This window comes from Seriola dumerili, unplaced genomic scaffold (assembly GCF_002260705.1).
Source record: "Seriola dumerili isolate Sdu_G_001 unplaced genomic scaffold, Sdu_1.0 BDQW01001449.1, whole genome shotgun sequence".
Taxonomy (NCBI): Eukaryota; Metazoa; Chordata; class Actinopteri; order Carangiformes; family Carangidae; genus Seriola; species Seriola dumerili.
The window spans coordinates 468,232-490,117 of record NW_019175704.1 but is presented as its reverse complement, the minus strand read 5'-3'; the positions used below and the strand labels follow the sequence as shown (position 1 = coordinate 490,117).

The 21,886-nt window shown below is 37.7% G+C and overlaps 2 protein-coding genes across 3 annotated transcripts; one reads left to right on the top strand and one right to left on the bottom strand.

The window, feature by feature from the left end:
• Nucleotides 1-7,960: 7,960 nt before the first annotated feature.
• On the bottom strand, nt 7,961-13,522 carry tmem208 (transmembrane protein 208). The gene is made up of 6 exons (XM_022768260.1): nt 13,330-13,522; nt 11,794-11,889; nt 10,685-10,744; nt 10,439-10,575; nt 9,319-9,403; nt 7,961-9,191 (listed from the first exon to the last, which is right to left on the bottom strand). Exons 1-6 carry the CDS (start codon nt 13,333-13,335, stop codon nt 9,054-9,056), a joined length of 522 nt encoding a protein of 173 aa, XP_022623981.1. The 5' UTR covers nt 13,336-13,522; the 3' UTR covers nt 7,961-9,053.
• A 7-nt stretch (nt 13,523-13,529) lies between these two features.
• LOC111238648 (zinc transporter ZIP1) lies at nt 13,530-20,402 on the top strand. 2 transcript variants are annotated; one of them, XM_022768259.1, is made up of 4 exons: nt 13,530-13,622; nt 15,663-15,793; nt 15,980-16,288; nt 18,098-20,402. In XM_022768259.1, exons 1-4 carry the CDS (start codon nt 13,538-13,540, stop codon nt 18,449-18,451), a joined length of 879 nt encoding a protein of 292 aa, XP_022623980.1. In that variant the 5' UTR covers nt 13,530-13,537; the 3' UTR covers nt 18,452-20,402. The 2 variants fall into 2 exon arrangements, with proteins under 2 accessions (XP_022623980.1, XP_022623979.1); XM_022768258.1 differs by lacking the exon at nt 13,530-13,622 and adding an exon at nt 14,214-14,473.
• Nucleotides 20,403-21,886: the final 1,484 nt, after the last annotated feature.

Below are 21,886 nucleotides of genomic sequence, written 5' to 3'. Positions count from 1 at the left end.
TTAATCACTCTTCTCTTCTGCCCCTCCTTTCTGAGAAACAGAGTCACTAATTAATGGAAAGCACTTTATGACAGAACACAGGGGTTTCCTGGAAATTAACCATTAATCTAGACTTCCATTATATATGTCTAATAGCATGAGGTGGGCGGGGATGGATGGGTTTGAAATGCTGGAAAAGGGTGATGGCAGTAACACAACGCCAGAAACAAGAGCTGCATAAAAAAAAAAAAAGCAAGTAAAACCTCATTAATGTTAATGCAGGCATTAGGTAAGTTTACCAGCTGTGCAGGTTGATGGATGCTGCATCATCAGCTGTATGTTCAAAGAAAAATGTTTAGAATATCTAGGTGCAATCTTATGACGACGTGTTGTGTTCATATGCACTAATGCAGACTCACATGTGGGATAGCATGCAGTACAGGTCCTTGTCTGAAGTCACACACAGAACATTGTAATTACATGTTATGTGCCACAGACTATTTGGCCAAGAGGACAATTATCATCATCATCAGATGCATCATATTTCCCCATGCCTAACAGAGTTTCATATTGTATAGAGTCATATTGCACTTGAAGGTTTTCAATCAATTCATTGGACATTGTTGCTAGAAAACGTACACGCTTTCATGGCACAATATTGCATTCAAGAATACATTTTGATATCAGTTCGGGACAGCATATGAGCTCAGGATTTAAGATCTGATGTAAATCTGTTTGTCTGAAATTAAGGTAAACACAAAAATAGCCATACAGCTACAAGTGTGACACAGATGTTTCCAAGTTAACTATTCAGGTTGTCAGTTTCGCCACAGCAAATGGGTAAAGAATCTACCTCTATTATGATCTTGTTCATTTCTGATCAGCATGCTCACTTTAGTTTTGACGCAAAATCAAGAAAATCCTCATGTTTTGTTCTGCAGCAGGGTCACAAACCCCATTCATATCATTCCAGTCAATCCGTATTGGCCAAGCACCAAAATCATACACCATATCCTTGTCCTGTGATCCTCAAAAAACTGGGTCAGTTTTTAGCAAGGGCCAAGGTTGTGTAGGACATGTTATTTGTGCGCTTGTTTACATTCACAGTATTGTATTTTGTTTAGACTTCCATTGGGGAGGGGGTGTGGGGGGGCAGCATTTAAGAAAACAAGGAAGGAAACAGGATGAAAACAAAGGAAGAGGAAAAGGAAACCAATGTGATGGAGCCTGTCCCTCACTGATCCTGGTTCAGCCGGAGTCATGCGGGCACTGGCGCCACTGCCACAGCTAATTGCTGTGGTCACTCATGGAGGACCTTTAATTAGATTTTTTTAAATGAAAGCACAAATATCCAAACAAAATAATGAATGGAGGGAGAATTGATGTGGCCCATTTTAGTTGTTATCACAACTTAATATCAGTCACTGATCCTTACTGAGGTCAAAGCACCACAGAAGAACATGTTTGAAATTTGACAGACAAGAGGGTGCGTCACGTCGCTGGACCATGCGATTACTATCAGATGCATATTGTCAGTGCGTCTTTTTGTATTTTTGTGGAATTTTGTGTATTTATTAGTGAGATTACAGTCAAGAGATGACAGGAAATGAGAAGAGAGGGATGGGGAATGACATGCCATAATGGTCAACGGCCAGATTAAAATAGGAACGTTGTGGTTCATGGTCGGCGCCTTGACCCAATGCTGCCAGGGTTTTCCCCTGTTGCGTGCTTCTTTTTTTTTTAAGTAAGTAAATATTTTTAAACAAGTCTTTTATTTTGTGTTCTGTGGCCAAAAGTCCTGGTCATGGGGGAATAAAGTGATTATTGCCTTCATAAGGACTGAACCTAAATGGTGTGCACTCTACCAGGTGAGCTACCTAACTTTTCAAAAAGAAATCACAGGTTTTAAATCTATGGAAATAAAAGTGTTCAATATGAAATACTATGAAAGAATTGATTGTATGAATAAATACAAACTATATTTTGAAGCTGTCCAAAAAGATTGACACACTGTTATAACTCATCTTAATATTACAAGATGTTATTTTATCTTGTTGCTTATGGTATGCCACTATTATTTCATCTCAGGGTACATCTGTCCCGCGCTCGTGGACATGATATCTCAGTAACCCCTTGAGGGAATTTCTTCAAATTTGGTACAAATGTTCACCTGGACTCACTGTGAGTCCAGGATGAACTGATTAGATTTTGGTGGTCAAAGGTCAAGGTCACAGAGAACTCACAAAAACACGGTTTGGGCCTTGTGAATGCAATATCTCAACACTGCCTTGAGGGAACGTCATCAAATTTGGCACAAACGTTCACTTAGACTCAACAATGAACTGATTCGATTTTGATCGTCAAAAGTCAAAGTCATATAATTATTTCTTTCATGATATCTTTATTTATTTAATAGTGAACACTTTAGGCCTCAATAACCATCAAGGTTTAAACTCTGTTTAACACCAAACTTTTTCTTTACTACTATGCTGCAAAATATTAAGTGACCTTGTTTTCACTCGTCCTTTCTATAGAACTGCTTCCTGTTCACCACTGGGCCTCAGAGGTTTGAGGCATTGCACTCTGTGAGGACCAGTGGCTCTTTCACTCTCTCTCAGTGCTCACATCCATCATCCAGGTTCCACTTCTGACTCAGAGACAAAATATAGACACTAAACAAGGAACTGAAGAAAAGCAGATTTCAAGGTGTGAGATACAGCAAGCACATGCATGTATGACTCTTGATGAGTTCTAATGAAATATGTGAATTCCCAAGACTCAATTTCAAGAGAAACCTGAGACTGGGCACGCAAGTTATTACAAACTCAGAGGGTGTAAGAATGCAACATATCCGTAGGTGTACCATGAATTATTTATAATCGATTTAGCTCCAGAGCAGAATGTTCATCATTAACTTGACATTTCTGCCTCCCTCCTGATTTTTTTTTTTTTTTTTTGTCCTCGAATCACCTCAAATTAACGTATCCACAAATGAAGCATTTCATGCAGATGTTTCTCCAAATCAAGAATAACGTGAGGCTAATTTTCACAATCTCTGACAGTGAAGTATTTCATCATGAGATGGCAGCTGCATGGGGTTGCTTTAGCCGGCCCATTTAAATGCACAAAACAGGACTTTTATACCTTCAAGTTCATAACCTTCACAGGGAGGATTTGGCAGCCCATGGTGAGTAACTTAATATGGATGTCTTAACAAGGCTGAACTCAGACTGAACAGTAAAACAAACCTTGAGATCCTCAGGCTATTTCAGTCATCATGTTCATGATTTTTCCCAGTATCAGAGTCCAGGCTGAAATCAAGAGGTTATCTTTGCTGTACTGATGCCTGAGCGCTGGAGCAATTTCTATTTACTATGAGGTCTGCTGGCACTGCCTTTGTTTTTAAGTCTCAGCGTGAAGCCATCTTTGAAGAACTGCCTGACTGACGAATATCTGCATGTTTCTTACATGATAGTGCTCTGTCATGATAACCCTGAATGATACCATTTTGTCAATTTGCTCTGGTTTATTTACTGTACATTATAACATATAATACATTATTTGATAGCAGACAGAAAGACAGGACACAATGACAGGGCATGACATGCATGTCAAAGGCCGGTGGCAGGAACGTTACAGTTGTAAGTTATGTAGGCCAGTAGGGTTTCCTGGCTGCTCGGCTTTGTGTGATATTTTTGTTACAATTTTCTTATTGTATCCTTAGGGCATAGCTTTTATGTATTGTTCTGAAGCTTTGTGGCAAAGTGTTTTTTTTTTTTGTTTGTGAGTACCTAATGTATTACCCCACATGCGTTTTATTCTCCTTACTCTGGAAATTATTTTGCTTCTCTGTGCTATTTCCATACATAAACATTAAAAAAATTAATTAGTAATGTATTTGTTATTACAATATTATTATATTAAATCTCCAGGTCTGCTACATGTTCCGTTCTTGGCATTCCAGTGTCATCATTAGACTTCATTAATCAAACATAAACATCCATTTACACTGTGAATACATGTTAAAGTATTCTTCCTCCTGTCAAACCCTGGAGCCAGTTGAACCCGCTCTTCAGAAGTTCAAACTAAGCCTAGTTCTGAGGTAAAGTGTTTATTAAGTGTAGTTTCATGCATGACCAAATTGAAACGGGTTACACCACACAAACTAGTTCTTTTGTGGTTAAACATTTACACCCACTAACTGCCAGGCGTATCTGTAGAGAACTGAGGCATCTGACAAAACTAACAGTAGCTTAGTTAACATATCTGACCTGAAGCTTGATGAATCCTGTTTCCTGATGCAATAAACCTGAGGACTGACATCTGAAGACTTACTGAAGAATAACATCTGACTATACTTGAATACTATTAACTCTGACAGACACATACATGTACACAGTCATACATTAAACAAAGTAAGATCTTCTTAGCCTCTAAAACTGTAATTTTTGTATGTTATGCCTGCTTGCAATGCTGAGTTGACTTTGTGTTGACATTGTTCATTGATCATGTTTCCTGTTGACTCTCAGTGTACATGTCAGTTTCATTAGCCTATTTCTCCAGGCATCAGCTGAGATGATAAGTTGATTATATTTGCTTTTGTTTTCCAGTTTTCTATTATAAAAAAACGTTTTAGTTTTTTTTGTTAAAGAAAATAATTCTCAGATGCAGTGATAATGGAAATAATTGTTGGTTGTAACATTTTAGCTTTCCTATGGTGGAATAATATTACTTTGCCTGAGGTCTTCTGTGTGTTAATTAATTGACGCACAGAAACAAATTGAAGCAATTTAATAAAACAGCAAGACCAGGCTACAAGATGGAGCACCCATCATAATTGATATTGAACTGTACAGGAGTGCAAATTTCCGCAAAGACGCAACTAATAAGATTCTGTATTCTCAAATGATAAGAGTGAACCTGGCGCCTCATGGGCCCCTGGGGCTTCTGGAGCACCTGCGCAGTTCCATGCTTTGCCCAGTTGGTAATCCATCCTTGAACTACAATGTTAAAGTGCACAGTAGTGTTGAGGCGATTATGTGCAGATACGTCCTTCATCATTAAATATTTCAGAAGTAGCACCATAAAAAAAAAAACACCTTGAGAGCATCACCAAATGCTTCGAAATATTCTGATATCTTCCATTAATCTGCTAATAGCTGTGGCACATTAACAGATGAATCATTGTGTCCACAGTTTTATTGATTTGTCATATCTGTCTTCAGTTTGCAGTTGGTGACAAACAGGAGCAGATGACAAGCTGCCCGGAGACAGAGCGAGATGTTAAACAGAGGTGACAATCTCTGAGGAAGGTGGAGAATTTGCCACCAAGTCTGATACTCAAGATGCTTCCAGACACACACACACACACACAACACACACAACACACACCACCACACACACACACACACACACACACACACACACACACACACACACACACACACACACACGAGGGAAATGCAGAAGTAATTCTTGACAGCTTCCTTTTAAGGTTATGGTGGGAGCTGTGAATGCTCCCTGGCCGGTGTCGTCTTTAAGTTAAAGGATGATGCTGGAAATAGCAACACTTATTTGTTAGTAGCAAAAGAAAGCATGTGGATCATAAAGAGAAAGAAACCTAGAGTGGCTGGGTCTCGCTTCTTTCTTTTTATTTTCTTGCTTTTTTAAAGAAAGTCAAATGACAAATTGGTGTCCTGCGCTGATCCCGCACTGATAGTGGCCACTCCTTCACTAAAACCCAAACTGTGTGCAGTGTTTGGGTCAGTTTAGTCCAGAGTCAAAACAAGGCTGAAACAGAGAAGAGATGATGAACTTCAAGGGGACTACACCCACGGCTCAGCCAAACACACTCAGAGAGCCCTGATTCTGTTTACACAGTGGAGGCTGGATGTTCAAGGGAACACACTCTGCATCGCATGTAATTGCTTGTGATTCACTCTCTTGACTTCAAAGACGGGGAGTGCTGCAGTTCAAGGGTCAAAGGCTCGACTGTTGCCCAAATGCCCCCCAATTTCCTGTTTTGTCTGGCTCTGTGAGTCTAAAGGGATCTAAAATGTGAAGGCCACGTTCTGTCGGAGCCGATGAGACAAAAGGCACCGCTCCTGTCTGCTTATCACTCTCACTCCCTGCTTCTTCTTTTTATTTTATTATCTCCGGTTTGATGATTTTTGTTTTACTCTCATTATTTTACTCTTGCAATCGTAGTGGGTTTAATCTGTTAAGGTTTTTTTTTAGGTTACAGCATGCAAATTACTCACAAAGCCTGGAAAATGGAATGCAGCCTCAACTCCCTTATTTCATCTTGTCAGGATGAACCCTTTTTTACTGCCATGGTAAACAAGAGCCTCACTCTCCCACTCTTTTCCTTTCTCTCCATCTTAAATCAGCAGCCAAGACAGGGACTCTCACATGAAGTTATTTTCAGAGACAGACTTCTCCAAAGCAAGACATTCTTCATGCTACGAAGAGAAGAGTTTGCATATGAACAAGCTTCGATCACGTGTCAAGTTTTATGTCTCAGGTAAACGTTTCAAAGCTCTGCACATCTTAAGGAAAACACAAGTCAGGAAACACAAAGTACTTATGTGAGTTTTGAGGGGGTGGGGTTACGTGCGAGTGAGTGGCCCCAGTGCTAAATTACACTGCAACATGGTCCCTCTCAAAGCCCACATCTGGGATTGGCCCTGACAACTGGATGCCGTGCTGCTCTAATTTTGGTTACTTTGTTTATAACCCTATAATAGAGACAGTATAGGACCACAGGGCTGGAATGAAGAAGGGCAGGCAAAGTAAAAGCAGTCATTTTAGAAAAAAAAGCTTGCGGGGAAGTTGAAGTTTAAGGAAAAATATAAAGCTAGGTAAAACAAGCTGTTTTATATTCCTGTATTGTATTACGGCGAACTTTGTAGTTGCCTTGCTGTTTTGTTTCCTTTGAACAGGATTCACACCATTGCCATGATTCCCCTACACACCTGAAGGAGAATGCAGGTTGTAGCTTGTCGAGTTGGGTAAGCACGGATGCAACAATAATGAGAATTCTGTAATTATATTGGGAGCAGATCTGGGCTTTACCAGCCCACTCACACTCTTTGGAGTCTGAGAATGAACATAATCACTGAATGCATTTTGTCAACACTTGGATAGACTGTATAAAGTCACTTAGTAGACTTGATAATAAACAACATTTTTTTGCCTGAGGACAGGGCTCAGCTCACCGGATGGAAACAGACACGTTAAATGTAGCTGTGCACCGAGTAGTTGACATTTCTTCAGTATTAGGGGATTAAACTGTCATCTGTGCATTGATTTGTCAGCTCCAATCTTAAATCTCTAATCTCAAATATGTGAGCAGTTTCAAGAGTCACTGGAAAAAGACAGGTGATGAAGTCTTAAGTGCCGCAGCCAGCAAACTTTAATGTGGCGTTCCTCTTCATTAATTCTCAAAAAAATCTGTCTACATGTCACAGTGTATTTAAAACTGTGTTGTCAACTTGCCTGAAGCTGCCTCATCATTCACGAGGCTGTGCTCATATATTTATGGAAACTGGGGATTCAATGTAAATTCAAATATGGACAGGAAATCCAGACAAATTCTTTCAGTAGATTAAACAAGGTGTTTCAATCAAATTACTCAGGAGTTTTCATTGTCAGTACTACATGACTTTGATAATTGTTTATTTGTGCAAGTCATTTATCAAGCAAAATAAATGGAATATTTTTGGATTGGACTATTACTTGGACAAAATAAAAAACTGTGATGGTCATTTATTCACTATTTTCTGACATCTCATAGAGCAAACAAGGGATTGATTAATCTAAAAAAAAAAATTATCAATACATTAATCAGTAATGCCAATAATTCAAATTAAGTGGCATACAGTTTTACAACATTAAAAACTGAGCGCGCTCTCCTGAGATCACAATTCATCCTGCCTGCTCTTCCTAAAGTTTGTAGAAGTAATGACAGGAGAACCGGACATCAGGACGGTTCTTTTATTTCCTCGCATTTAATGCATAAACCAACTTAAATGTCTTTTTTATTTGGATAAATGGACCATTTGAATACTGCCAAACCAAAAAGATGACCACAGAATGACAAAAGTAAAAATTATTGCCAAAAACATGAATTCAGATATTAATTTGACATACTAAACAACAGAAATTAACAATAGACTATGAAATGAAACTATGGACACCTGGGCTGTGAACTGTAACAGCCATTATGGTACATGACTTTAATTTTAGCCAAATATTCCTACTTTTGACCGAGGAGGCTAAAATTTTTCATTTCTCTATGAAAATCACATTAAAACCGTTTAAAGTGTGTTAGAAATCCTTTAAGTTGGACCCAGTCATTTATGCTCCAATGTATTTATTAAGGCACCAAAAGCAAATTTTAGCCTCCTAGGAAAAGCTCAGTACTTGAATTCATGACTGAAGGAACAATGTTTAGAAACAAAAAACAGAGAGAAAGAACCTGACAACTGAAAAAAAAAAATCTCTTCTGATATATAATAATATCATGATAAACTCCACACACTGCAGGAAGATTTTTATTGCAAAAATGTTCCCATTTTCCTATTAAAACTTGATTTATAACCAGTTGATTTTATAAGTCTTAATAGCTCACAAACAAAATCTGTTGGCTCGGTATTGAAGGATCACTGATGAATTGTGTTACATCAGAGACATTTCTGAAAAATAAAATAAAATAAAAGACATTCCATGAAAAACGTGGCACTGATGAAACAAATTCAGTTTGGACTCATTTTCGTTATTGGGGGGTGGTATGTGGGGTGTAACTGAAAGTAAATCTGCTCTTAAATCTCTGCTTGAGGACAAATGATATTTGGACCGTGACATTATCTAAGTAGGGAACATTTCATTTCATAATTTAGGGGGAAAATTGGATTACAAGAAAAAGCAGGAAGAAAACATGGAAAACAAGATTCCACAGTATCAGATTTGGATCGAGTTTAACTTAATAACAAAATTTCTTCCTAAATAACTTATGAGTTCCTCGCCATCCGTATATTAGATTATAAAAATACTGCTCCGTCTGCTCTGCAGCATCAGAATCTCTTCATCTGTCTGCGCTCTTGTCTTCTCTGCTTCTTCTCATTCACTTCCTCTGGTGCTGATGGGCTTTCTGCCATAAACCAGGGGCCCAAAAAATTCACCCAGAGCAGGTGCAGGGCACGGGCCGGGGCCTGACACACACGCACAGAAGACAAGAAAAAAAAAAAAGAGAAAAGGAATCAGGCAGGAAAATAGCAGCTATCTCATAGGATTGATCAGGGAAACTGGGCACAGAACATCATCCACAGAAGCTCTTACCAGCAGCCAAAGATACCAGAAATACGAGGAGATTGTGCTGAGCACTTGTACTATGGCTGTGAGCAGGATGACGTCCTTCAGGTGCCTAAAACCAGAACACACAGACAATAAATCATGACTGAAAAATGCCATGTTTCAGTGCACACAGAAGATCTTTGTGCTCTTAGGATTAGTTTCATTATCTGGGGGACACAATGAAGTCAGGGGTTCTTCAACAAGACAAAAAATGTGACTGCTATTTATTTACACACTTTATATTAAACTGGGAAATAATATATTATAACTAAAGGGGTCTTTGTGTCATCCATAAGTAAAAATAGAAATATAGCCAGAACTTCTATATGTTTAATGCACAAACCCTACTAGAAATGACATAATTAATTAATTAAAATGATACTGTAATGATCTATTGACATCTCTTACAATATATACATAAAGAATACAGAATGCAAAGACTAAAATGTAATTTTATTCACCAAAAACAAAAAATTCCCATCATTGCCTTAGCACTGACTGATGTAGAGGTGTACCGTGTTTTTATTAGAATCGTAAACTACACATTGTCAGCTCAAAACAAAGATGTAAATTCAATCATTTACAGATTGCAGGAGGGTGAGCAGGATTTTCAGTCCTGAGTATTGTCTGTAAAGCTTCCTGTCCCAAACACGTGCCATCAATCAGAAGGTTAGAACAGGCTGAATTTAGCCTGATAGGTGAAACCTAGGGCAAAAAAAACAAACAAAAAAAACCCACCGATCGCTCTCAAGATGTATCATTGCTATGAGAGCAGTAAGTAACATTTTAAGACAACCTCAATAATACATCTACTGTATGCACACTGAAAATGCATTTGTCTTTCCCAGACACACCACCTTAATGGACAATAAGCATTTTGACTCCAATGTTCAGCATCCAGAAATATCCTGATAACTGATGCTAGTTCTAAGTTACCTCACACTTCAGTGTAAGCCCCTTGGATGTAAAACCATGTCCAAAAAATTTCAATTTTATTTGAATTCTTTTTCACAAATTCACGTTGTCATCGTGTATGTAGATGATAAAGACGGAGTTTCTCTTGCCAATATAGCTGAATCCTATTTGTATTGTGGGGATTACTTACTCTGCCATTCCCTGCTCCATGTTCAAGTCTATTCCTCCATCCAGGAGACTTCCATCCTCAGCAAACACTGGCTTGGCCATGGCAGACATGGAGCGGTAACTCCCAACATACACTGCTAGTGCAAAAGCAAGCAGCAGCTACAGGATCCATACAAGGTTTAGGGTCAGGAAGGGAGCGATGTTACAAGAGATTACATTATATGTGTGGATATTAAGATTTTAAACAGTCTTTATTAAATACACTCACCCATGTCCAAAATGTAGATGAACTGTAGAAAACCAAAAGATTTACGGCAGCGTATATCGCCTGTGGAGATGAGCAGAATATTTCAAATGGAGATGGACGACATGACAGGAAATAGAGTCGCAAAGATTATTCGATTAATCAATTAGGCAACTATTTTGATAATTCACAACAATCGTTACCATTATGTTTCAAGCAAAAACATGATCTGGTTCCAGCTTCTCAAATGTGACATTTAGCTGTTTTTCATTATCATAAATGACAATAAATTTAATATTTTAAGGATTTAGAGAGTTAGTCAGGCAAAACAAGCAAAATCACCACCGCAGCTTCTGACAAATAATGAATGCCATTGTTTCACTTTTAATATTTCATTGACTAAAAAATGTCAAGAAACTACAGAGCAGATGAATAAATGATCTAAATAACCGTTAGTTACAGCCCTACATTATAATCCATAAAACATTTTTCTATACGATTTGTCCCACACTATCAATTTCTTTACTATCTCAGGTAATAGTAGCCCATTACAGGCATTGTTGCAAACCAATGAGCAGGACAGAATTATGGTAATTTTGGATTCAATTTTTGGATGAAGTGACTTGATTTTTCAGACAATTCACTGTAACAGCCAAGGATAGTTTCACAACAGAATTTCCAGATTATGAAAAAGACAGATTTACACTATGAAAGAGGATTTTATCTATTGCCAACTGTACTGACTTGTAACTGATATAACTGACAGTTCAACACACAGTTATTTAGAAGTGAAGCATTAAAAACTAAGTGTAAACATAAAATAATATGAAACATGTAAAACATACTGGTACAAGTCAAAAACTGGGTCTGGCATTTCAAAGTGAAACAACACAGTCAACCTAGGTGCATGGACGACCGGCACCTGAACCCTTGAATGAAGAAGTTCAAGTTTGACAAAGTCATGAACGAGCCTTGATCCAGTGAGAACAAGGTTCATGCAGAATAGTTATCAGTCATTTAAAGTAAATACACTGGAACAGTGCAGTGTGCATCTCATATCGTGCATTTAGGAATTGACTGAACACACAAACACAAACACAAACATATCTCAAAAACAACATTGGGGTTCTTACATTAGCTCCTAGAATGACTCTTGTGTAGAACTTCAGAGTCGCCTCGTTCTCCTCATAGATCTGCTTCTTTCCCTTTGTGCCAACTTTACCTTTGGGCTGTTGGGCAAAACACAGAGAACAGTAAGTTTCAGCAACAGCAGGCAGTTTTTCAACCATATCAACCAAACACTGCAGGTGCAAAACAGGCTATGCTTTTCAGACATGCCTTCCTTTTGGCACTTGGCCAGACTTCCTGCTTTCTGAAGACAGTGAATGTAATTTACTATGTGACATTCATTTTACGGTTTCTGCTATATAACAATAATTTAGACTTCATTTAATCTGCAAACCTCAAGATTTGTGGATTTTATGTGTCTACACAATTTAAATATTAGATTTACAGCTAATAAAAAATAAAACAAATAATGGGGCATTGTATGGACTTAGAAATCAAATCAATCAAATTAAATTTTAGCATTGGGGAAAATGTATCTTTGAACTTTGGCTCCTCGCTGTTAGCAATAAAATATCACAAAGTTGTTTCTTTATTGCCCCTATCTACTTTCAGGCTCTTGAACGTGTAACATGTCAACTACCCAAGCAGAGTTACTTCTTTAGTTCAATAAGAGTATCGATACGAGCTGTTCTATTTGTGAAAACACAAAAAAATGGCAATTTCAAAAAGCAATGTAACTGCCAATTTTGAAAGTGGATTTCAAAAAGTGCTGAGGCTAACACACTTTCACAACAGTAAGTGGTGCAAAAATCGAAAAAAAAATCAAAAAATGCAAAAAAATGTTTAAGTTGTTATAAAACAAAACTCAGTGTAGTAGGAGGAATTTGAAAGTTTATAGAGGGTTTATAAAATGTTATTTAAGACCTTGAAAGACCTTTCTAAAAACATGTACAATAACATTTTACACATGGAAAAGTTTGACATTTATCTCCCATTTTGTCAGTACATTCTGATTGTACATAACAATTAGTTACATAATGAATTGATTAATGTGAATGAAACGCAGATAGGCGGCAGAATATTAATGGAGGGATTAATCATTTAAAAAATAACAAAGTGATTTAATTTTTTTCTAAACTTGACACTTGTCCATTATGAATCAGTGAGCTTCATAATTAATGCTCCCTATGCTTCCCTAATGCTAAGACTTTCTCTCAACTTCAAAGGCCTCTTTTGAAGGGAAGTGAACTTTTCAAGACTTTTCAAACTCTGCACACAACCTGAATTTCAATCAGATGACACCACATGTGAACAGATTAACCAAAATGCTTCTGGAAGTGATTAAACCTGCTTTTGGTTATTATGTGCACCCTTTTGACTTATTGTAACTGTGATTCAGCTTTGTTGTATATTCTGTCTGTGGAGAAAAAAGTGCTTGTTTTTCCCCTGCCAGTTTCCAGCTCGTGGTGGTCTCACTGTAGCTGAGGCGGATTTACCCCCACTAAACAGGTGAAGTGAATGTACGAGTGAATGAGTCAGGTGTTGTTGTCTCTGTTGTTGCTGCAGCTGCAGCTGCAGCTGCATGTGTCTGATTCTCTCACCGCCATTCGCTCTCTGACCCGGTGCTGCTGATTTCTCTTCCACTGCGTCTTCTTTCACATCGACCTCAATCTGACCCACTGCCGCTGCTCTCCGTTATTGTGTTACTGCATCGAAAAACAAAACAACAAACTCAGGAGTCTACCAGCGCTAACATTCCTTGTAACACATCAGCATTTGGGTATTTCTGGGGGACAACATATCCGGCGCATGAAAGTGTCGTCATCAACTCGTTATCGTCCTCGCCATAGCATTGGTCCTCGCGTGAAGTTTGTGGACAGGGTGCCATCTGCTGGTAAATTGAAATTTATTAAAATTTTTACTTTTGTTATTATTTATTTTATTATTATTTTATATCTATTTTATCTTTGATTTAATTCAATTTTAATTTAATTTTAATTGTATTGTAGTTTGTTTGTTTTTTATTTTATTTTATTTTATTTTATTTTATTTTATTTTATTTTTATTTGAATTTTATTTTTATTTTTATGACAATGGAATTTTTTTGGTAGGAAAACTGGTGAACAAAAATGGTGTGTTAGTGTGAGTGTCAGTGGTGGATCCTTTAGTAAATAAAAGCACCACAATTAAATAGGCTGATTTCTCTGGCTAAACTGCAGCTGCCATGAAACTGTGCACAAACTGCCGATGATAAAAAAAAATTATTAGCAAACACTCACTACAAAGGGATTATTATTACTTATTAAAAGCCTTCCTATGTTTAAGGAGAAAATTACAGTGCATTGCATTTCTTATGGTAAAGCGATTTGTTTAGAGGTACCAGAGACAGTAGAGGATCTTTGGAGGTACGATCTGTAACTCCGTATTCCGAGACACTATTTTTGACCCTCCTCGCACACCGTAACGAAGGGCAGTACCACTTTGTTTCAGAATAATAACATGACGGTGTCTGTGAGTCTCAGTGAAACTCTTGTCTTGTGTCGTTTAGGAAGCTTCAGCATGTTTCATAGCTAATCTAATGATAGCACAGTTAGGTAGAGAAGCTCACTCTTAAACTGACAGTTTACAAAATGGAATACATTCTCCAGGTGAAAATAGGCGCTTTGGTCGGTCTATTGCTCCTAACTCTTCTTTTTGGATTTATCCCTGCTCAAATCAAATGGTTCAGAAACACAAACGGGACAGGTTGGTAAACGCTGATATAACAGTATTGGTGTTCATTGGGATACCTTAAATTACCTATACATTATCTCTTAGCAAGAAGGTGCATTAAAATTGCCTGTAATCTCAGCTAAACAATGTGGATTAAGACGAATAAATTAAACATTTTCTTTGTTTGGATTATTTGTTGCTGTGTTATACCTATGCCGAATTATCAAAGGAAGGTCACTGATTAATTTGCAGTTGTCACTGCCTATTCTACGATGCGTTAACTTGTGCAGATAAATAAAACACCCTTAAATTGTCAGAAGTTTAAATGAAGTTTAGCGGAACACATTATGTCTCTCTACCGGGTATCAGATCGTGTTTTCACCAGCTGTGACTGAATCACGTGTTTTAGGTGCAGATTAGGTGTAGAGGTAACAAACATCCTCTGATTTTATCAACTGTGACCTAGAAACTGTTAACGATATGATGACAGTTGCTGCGATTACAATGGTTAATAGTAGGGTGGGCTTCAATCTTTGATCATTAGACAACCATCATTCTGAGCGGGAACTACAAATTCTTCCGTAAATGCTACATTTTCATGGAAAATTTCCATATGGTGTATGATGGTCTGACACCGGTTACTGTCCAGCCTAGAAATGTAACATGTAAGGTCTTTACTACCATTAGTAAACCCCCCTCTCACCCCTGGGCTGGAGTCACCTGATAGGGATGAAGCCCGACGCCTAAAGCCTTCTTAACACAGGCTATCAGGATGCTGACATTTTTTTTAAATGGAAGTGAAAGTATAATTTGTCTCCTTTACAGGAGTGTGTGTTTGCGTGCTCTGATGAGTCATTTTGACTTCTCATGATTTGTCACATGATCCCCCAACAATTATTGTAACTTTGGAAGACAGTAAAGGCAATGATTTTACTTGGAGTGCCATGAGTGAGATGTACCATCAATGTCTTCAATTACAGGCTAATTAAATAATAATGGCTTTTGTTTAAGCAGTTGATGATAAGAAGTTTGAAAATGTAAAATGGCCTATTAATTCACAGAGAATCATAATAGATTTTGCACAAAATCAGAGCATCACATAACTGAGGCTAAAATAGGAAAATATGCTTTATTTACTCTGCAGTTTGTCGGCATTTTGTCTGTATTTGTGTGTCAAGGCCTATGTTGAAATATAAGAAATATTTTATCTTTTCATTTAAAGAAACCCACCGCATTGTTCTGAGTCTGATCAGCTGTTTTGCCGGGGGAGTCTTCCTGGCGGCATGTCTGCTCGACATCATTCCAGATTATCTGTCTGACATCAACACTGAGCTGGATGCTCGAAAGATAGAGGTACGTCCAAATATGGACTGATTTGGACAAACTCTGGACCTGAAAAAAATGATGCAATTAAGAATTGATTTTATTGAAATTGTATCTGTCAGTATTTTTTTTCTGCTGTCCAAATCCATTCTCTAATTCTTCATTTTACCAGACTCACCCTGCAAACTGTTTAATCTCAATATCGGTCTGCAACAGACCAGCTTCCCTCTTCCAGAGTTCATCATGGCTGCCGGCTTCTTCACAGTCCTCATACTGGAGAAACTTGTCCTGAACTGCCGGGAGATGGGAGGGGCTCAGGAGGAGAGGGCACCCCTTATACCGGACAACAGAAACGGGCATGGGCATGGTCATGGAACAAGCCCTGATCTGGAGAGCAGCGGCCACCACGTCCACGTTGACTTTCAGGCTCACTCTCCCTTTCGTTCCTTCATGCTCTTCCTCTCGCTTTCACTCCATTCAGTTTTTGAGGGTCTTGCTATCGGCCTACAGGACACTGATTCAAAGGTAAGAAGAGAGAAAGTACTTCACCTGGTGTTAAAGTTAAATCTGCGCAGAGTTCCAGAGAATGTGTAGCATTTGTTGTTTTCTCCACTTTCTTTTTTCCCCACACTTTTAAAGAGCGAAATAGAGAAGCAAAGTCAAGACCTCCTTTTCAACCTTTTAGTTCTGATGTCTGGAGTCTTAAAAAGGTCTACAGAGTTCAGTCTGCTGTCACGACAGACATGTGTGGGGTAACTGCAACCCCAGACTCATTCATGGACTCATCTGTCAAGCAGTGATGTTTAGCCTGTGAATATCAAGGGCTTATGGGAAGTGGTGTTTGTTAAACGAGGCTACAATATATATATATACTGAATAAACAACGGTAATAGATAATTTTTCAGTTCAAGCAGTTGAACAAGTTGAAGCAAGCCACATGACATACTCTTGAGAATGGCTCTGATCCAAGGCTGTACTTTTAGTTATTAGTGTTGCTGTAAATGTGAATGGTATTTTTTTTTTTTTTTTTTAGTTTTCTTACTTCTGGAGCAGAACCAGGAAATTCTGGGTTCACTACAGCTCTCTACGTTACCTCTCTGGTTCTTCGTGCTTTAATGCATGTTTAATGCATGCACTTTGTAAACATTTGTCTTAGGAAAGTGCAGTTCAAATAAAGTTGGAATCATATTCACAGCAGTATATCTAGAAGAAAGAAGGGTTTCAGTTTATAGCTTCAGGACGCTTTGACAGGAAAGGAATCTCACTGTCATGCAGGTCAAATCTGTTTCTTCTAGTCACAAGACAGCCTAAGCATTGAGTTTTCCCTCAGGGCTTTTCATCTACATTTCGTTGTGTGTTACGTGTGTCAGCTGGCAATTTACTTCACTATTTAGAAAAATAAACTTTAGATTCAATGAAATAAATTGATTATGAAATACAAACGTTATTTAATTGAATTAATCCCTTTGCAATTAAGATCTCATTCTCAAGGGACACCTAAGTATTTTAACGACATTATTCAAAGTTACAATACAAGATGTCAGAGAAGAGTAATATATGTTAGAAAAAAGGAATGGTGACTAAGACAAAGAATAATAAGGTAAAACAAGTACACTCTAAAAACTGGGATTTGAAACCGCATTCCTCAGGAGGCCTGAGTGTACCATTAATGCGGGACAAAGCCTGAGTCGACTGTATGAAGGAGGAGTCAGCTTATAGAGTAACTTAACACCGTGTTTTTTTGCTGAGCTGCAGTAGTTGAACTTCTCAACCTGCCACAGTGAAGAAGAAGTGTGCTCAGGATGTGGTCAGTGCACACTCACGTCCCTGTCAGATGAAGTTTCAGGTGCTGAAGAGCAGATTTGTAGATGGAACATCTAAGTTCATGTTAATTTCCAAAAGGGTTCCTCTCTGAATTCTAAACCCATGTGTCACAAATGATAATAAATCAGTTATGGGCTATATATAGCTTAAATCTAAGAATATTATACATTTTGATATCAGTACATGAAATGAGACAGTTAATGGATAAAATAACCAGACATGAATATCAGCTTTGAGTTAATCCAGCATATTGGATACTTGAAAAATCAGGATACAAAAGAATAATAAATGAAACGATTACCTGAGATATTACAGGTATAGCTGTATGGTATAAACAGCATAGCATTGTCCAATAGTTTTGTCCTATTACCCAGTCTTATTTACCCACTAAAACTCAACCAACCTTTATCTACAAAATCATCAACATTTACTATTGTTTCTGCAGGTTGCTTCTTTGTTGACCTTTTATGGAGAAGAGAAATAACCATAAAAGCTCTTTGTATTCTCCAGGTATTAGAGATCTGCATCGCTATACTTGTCCACAAGAGCATCATAGTGTTCAGCCTGTCTGTGAAGCTGGTCCAGAGCGCAGTTCGTCCATTGTGGGTAGCTGCTTACATCGGAGTATTCGCCTTGATGTCGCCTTTAGGCATCGCTATCGGCATCAGTGTGATGGAGGCTCAGCTAGAAGCCGGAGCGCTAATTCAGGCCATCCTGGAGGGGCTCGCTGCGGGGACGTTTATTTACATCACCTTCCTGGAGATCCTCCCACATGAACTGAATTCCCCTGGGAAGCAACTTCTCAAGGTGCTCTTCATCCTGCTAGGCTTCAGCATCATGGCAGCTCTGACGTTTTTGGACTGAGATGTGTCAGGACGTGGCCTGGACACTTTGTGCCAACTACTGCAGCTGCCATACATTTGCAGGTGACCTTTGTACAAGATAAATCATTTTTACTAGAAAAGAAGAAGTAGGTTTGCTGACGCACTGTTAAATCCAACTCTGGAGTTTTTATCGTCAAAGGGAGCATGACAACAGATGTTGGTGTTTTATTGCTTTCAATATACTTTCAATATACTTTCAAAAAAATATATATATAATATCTTTTTAAGAGGATTTTATGTAAAGAGAAACCACTTCCTGCGATGATAAGTTTGTTATACATTGAAAAGATGTGGCGTCTCACTGAGTCCCCTCATTTATCACTGCCCATGTTTGGAAACATGCTTTGGACCTGCAAACATAACCGTCGTCTCTGACCTTTGACACTATTGAGGAAACCCCTGGAAACAAAGGGCCTCGTTGTATGTATATGATACCTTGTAATTATTCCAATCATTTCAGTATATCAGTACCTCCAGATATGTAATGTTTACATTTTATGTGAAGCAAATTCAAACTGAGAACATGACAGCTTCTTGTTTCCAAAAAAACACTGTTTGTGCCTTCACTTTGGTTGAAGCTCTTTACTAGAGGCTCAGCTGGATGGTTGGTCTCTGTATAATTGTTATTAATGATGTTTCCACTGACCCGGGTTTATTTAGTAAATACTGGCATTTTAGTGCGATGCTTTTAATTGTAGTTTTCACTATTTAGCTGCTTTTAAACAATCAACAGTTTTTATATTTGTCCAGCAAAGTAGTGTAAATGCAAACTGACTCCCTGATGCCTTACAAGGATGTGTGCACACAAAACAAGAGTGGCAATGATGAGAAAATATGTGGGATTTTTAAATAAAGAAGGAGTGATCATCTCCAGAAAATGTGCAAGGATAAAATGTAACTGAGTTTTAACAACCCACTATTTAAGCAAGCTGATCACTATTATTTACATTGTGCTGACCTTTGTCCTAGTTTAGTCCAGTCTGTTTTGCCACTTTGTCCAGTCTGACTTGACCAGACTGTTTGTCCATTGATAGACAAAATGCTGCTTCTTTATGTAAAAAAAACTTTGAGTTCCTCTATTTTAAATTTGGAAAAATAAAAAAGCTTTAAATATCAGGACAGAGACATGTGCAAGATAATTAATTGATTCTGTAAACTGATACATTTTATAGTCTATTACTAGTGCACACAACTGTATTTGTGTCAAGTAATCAAACCTTGCAGGACATTGAGTGCGTAAATTCATACTACTACTACTACTACTACTACTAACTATAGTATGGGCTGAGGGCCAAAACTATTTTTCATGGTCCACACATGTCAAAGAGAATGTATTAATAATAATAATAATAATAATAATAATAATATTACATACAGTATGTGCACTGAATTAAAAAAACTCAAACAGTGTGTAAGTGTGTGCATTTCATTTTAGCTGCAAACTGTCTGTGTTTAGTCACACGTCCTGTTTAAGTCTGTCATGTGATCGTCAGATTGTTCCCTGAGCAGAACAAATAGCAGGAAGTTGGAATGTGTGTGGGGTTTTTTTTCATGAAAAACCAATGTCAGCAATTTTACTAATGCCAATTCAAACATGTGTGTCTCATATGTTGTGCAGATTTGCACATTATCTGCATTTTTTAAATTTTCATTAAAAGGCCATTTGACCAAGACTGATGAAACAATTTACCCAAAAAAAGGAATGCAATTACTCACTGCTGTTACCAATTGTGCATTGTAATGTCTGTAAGTCATTTATGTACAAAAGCATGTTGCATTTTTTTTTTTTGTCATTTTGCAAGTTGACCTCCACTTGTTATTTTATGCCTTATGATCATTTATCTCATGCCAGAGGCGACTTTGTTGTCTGTTGTGTAAACTTAATGAGATTAAAGACAAAAGAGGAATTTTCTTCCTACATGTTCATTCTATGCAAAAGTTTCAGAGTCTATAATCATTGTTAGGTGGGTTATAGAATAATAATAATGATAGTAATAATAATATAAAAAATAAAATACACTTTTTTATACTTAGTGTAGACATACTTGAACTATAACTATTTACTCAAATTGCTCCTACATTTAAAGTAAGTTAAACACATATTTATTTTATAATAAACATACTGTATATTAATAGGTGTCTATTTAATTTGAATAAATAAAAAATACATGTTACAAAAATTACTTTAACCCCCTTAATTACAAGGTAATGGTATTAGTCAATTACTATAGTCAACTCCAGTGAATTTTAGTCAAGTACCTCTTGTATATAGTTAATACATTACATGTAATATTAGTATGTCAAAAATAGCGCTCTGGATAATTCAATCATTAGTGGGAATAAAGAAAGTGAACAAGGCAGCAGATTACTGGTGCCACTAGGTGGGAGTGTTTTCCTCTGATTGATAGCCTCCCTCAAAGAGGGCGGTGTTTTACAAAGGCAACATTAGAGGTCTGGAGTATTAGTTCTAGGAACATACTTTGCTGATGCAGGTTTAGGATTATCAATAAAACCATTTCACAAAGTTTTCTTAACTTTTAAAAGCCTTCTGGCCACCTTGATTAATTATGCTTTGAGAAGATATTTTGACATGTCACTCTAGAAAAAAAATTAGAGGTGTAAATAATAAAATCAGTGATTTCTTAATCATATTTGGAGGCTCCAGTTTTAGGGTTGTGGTAAAGTGAAAGCTAGTGCACTTTAACACTGTCATGTTGTTCTGAGACACTGGGAACTAGGAAAAAAGGAGCTTTGTTAAAGTTATCAGTAACATCTGTGCTTTTCTCACCAAGACAAGTCAAAATGTCTGCTGTGAAAAACAAGTCTCGATCAGTCCTTGTCTTCAGAGTTGAAATAATAGTGGTTTAGATTTGAACATCTTTTTCTCTTTCAACCCTGACGTCATAACCGCTTTTTCTCCCTCAGAAAACCTTCAACTTAGAGATGACATAAATATTTTATTAATTCAAACAGCAGAGCAGTAATGTGGAGGATTTTCTATGCATTTGTATTCCTACAGGCCTATTTGTTGTGACATAACTGGCAAGAATTCCTTCACATCAAAGAACTTAACTGGATACTAGAGACAAAAACACTTGTATAGCCATGTCTGATGTGGTACATGGAGGCATTGTTAACCCCTGGTTGTGTCTCCTAGGGAAAAGGAGGTTATTCATGAGCATCCACTAATGAGAGGTGGTGATGAAGCAACAATAGCAGAGTACAGTAAGTCTGCCAGTTCTGGATGACAGAGGCCTCAGTGTGTGGAGGAGGGAGACCCAGCAGAGCATCGAGCTTGAGTGTGGGATGGAGGCTTTCTCTGTTCACCCACAGCTCATTAGCTGTCCTAAGCCTATAAGGTCTGCTTTTTCATGCTGCGATGGCATGCCTTACTCTCGGGGTGCACTATGTCATG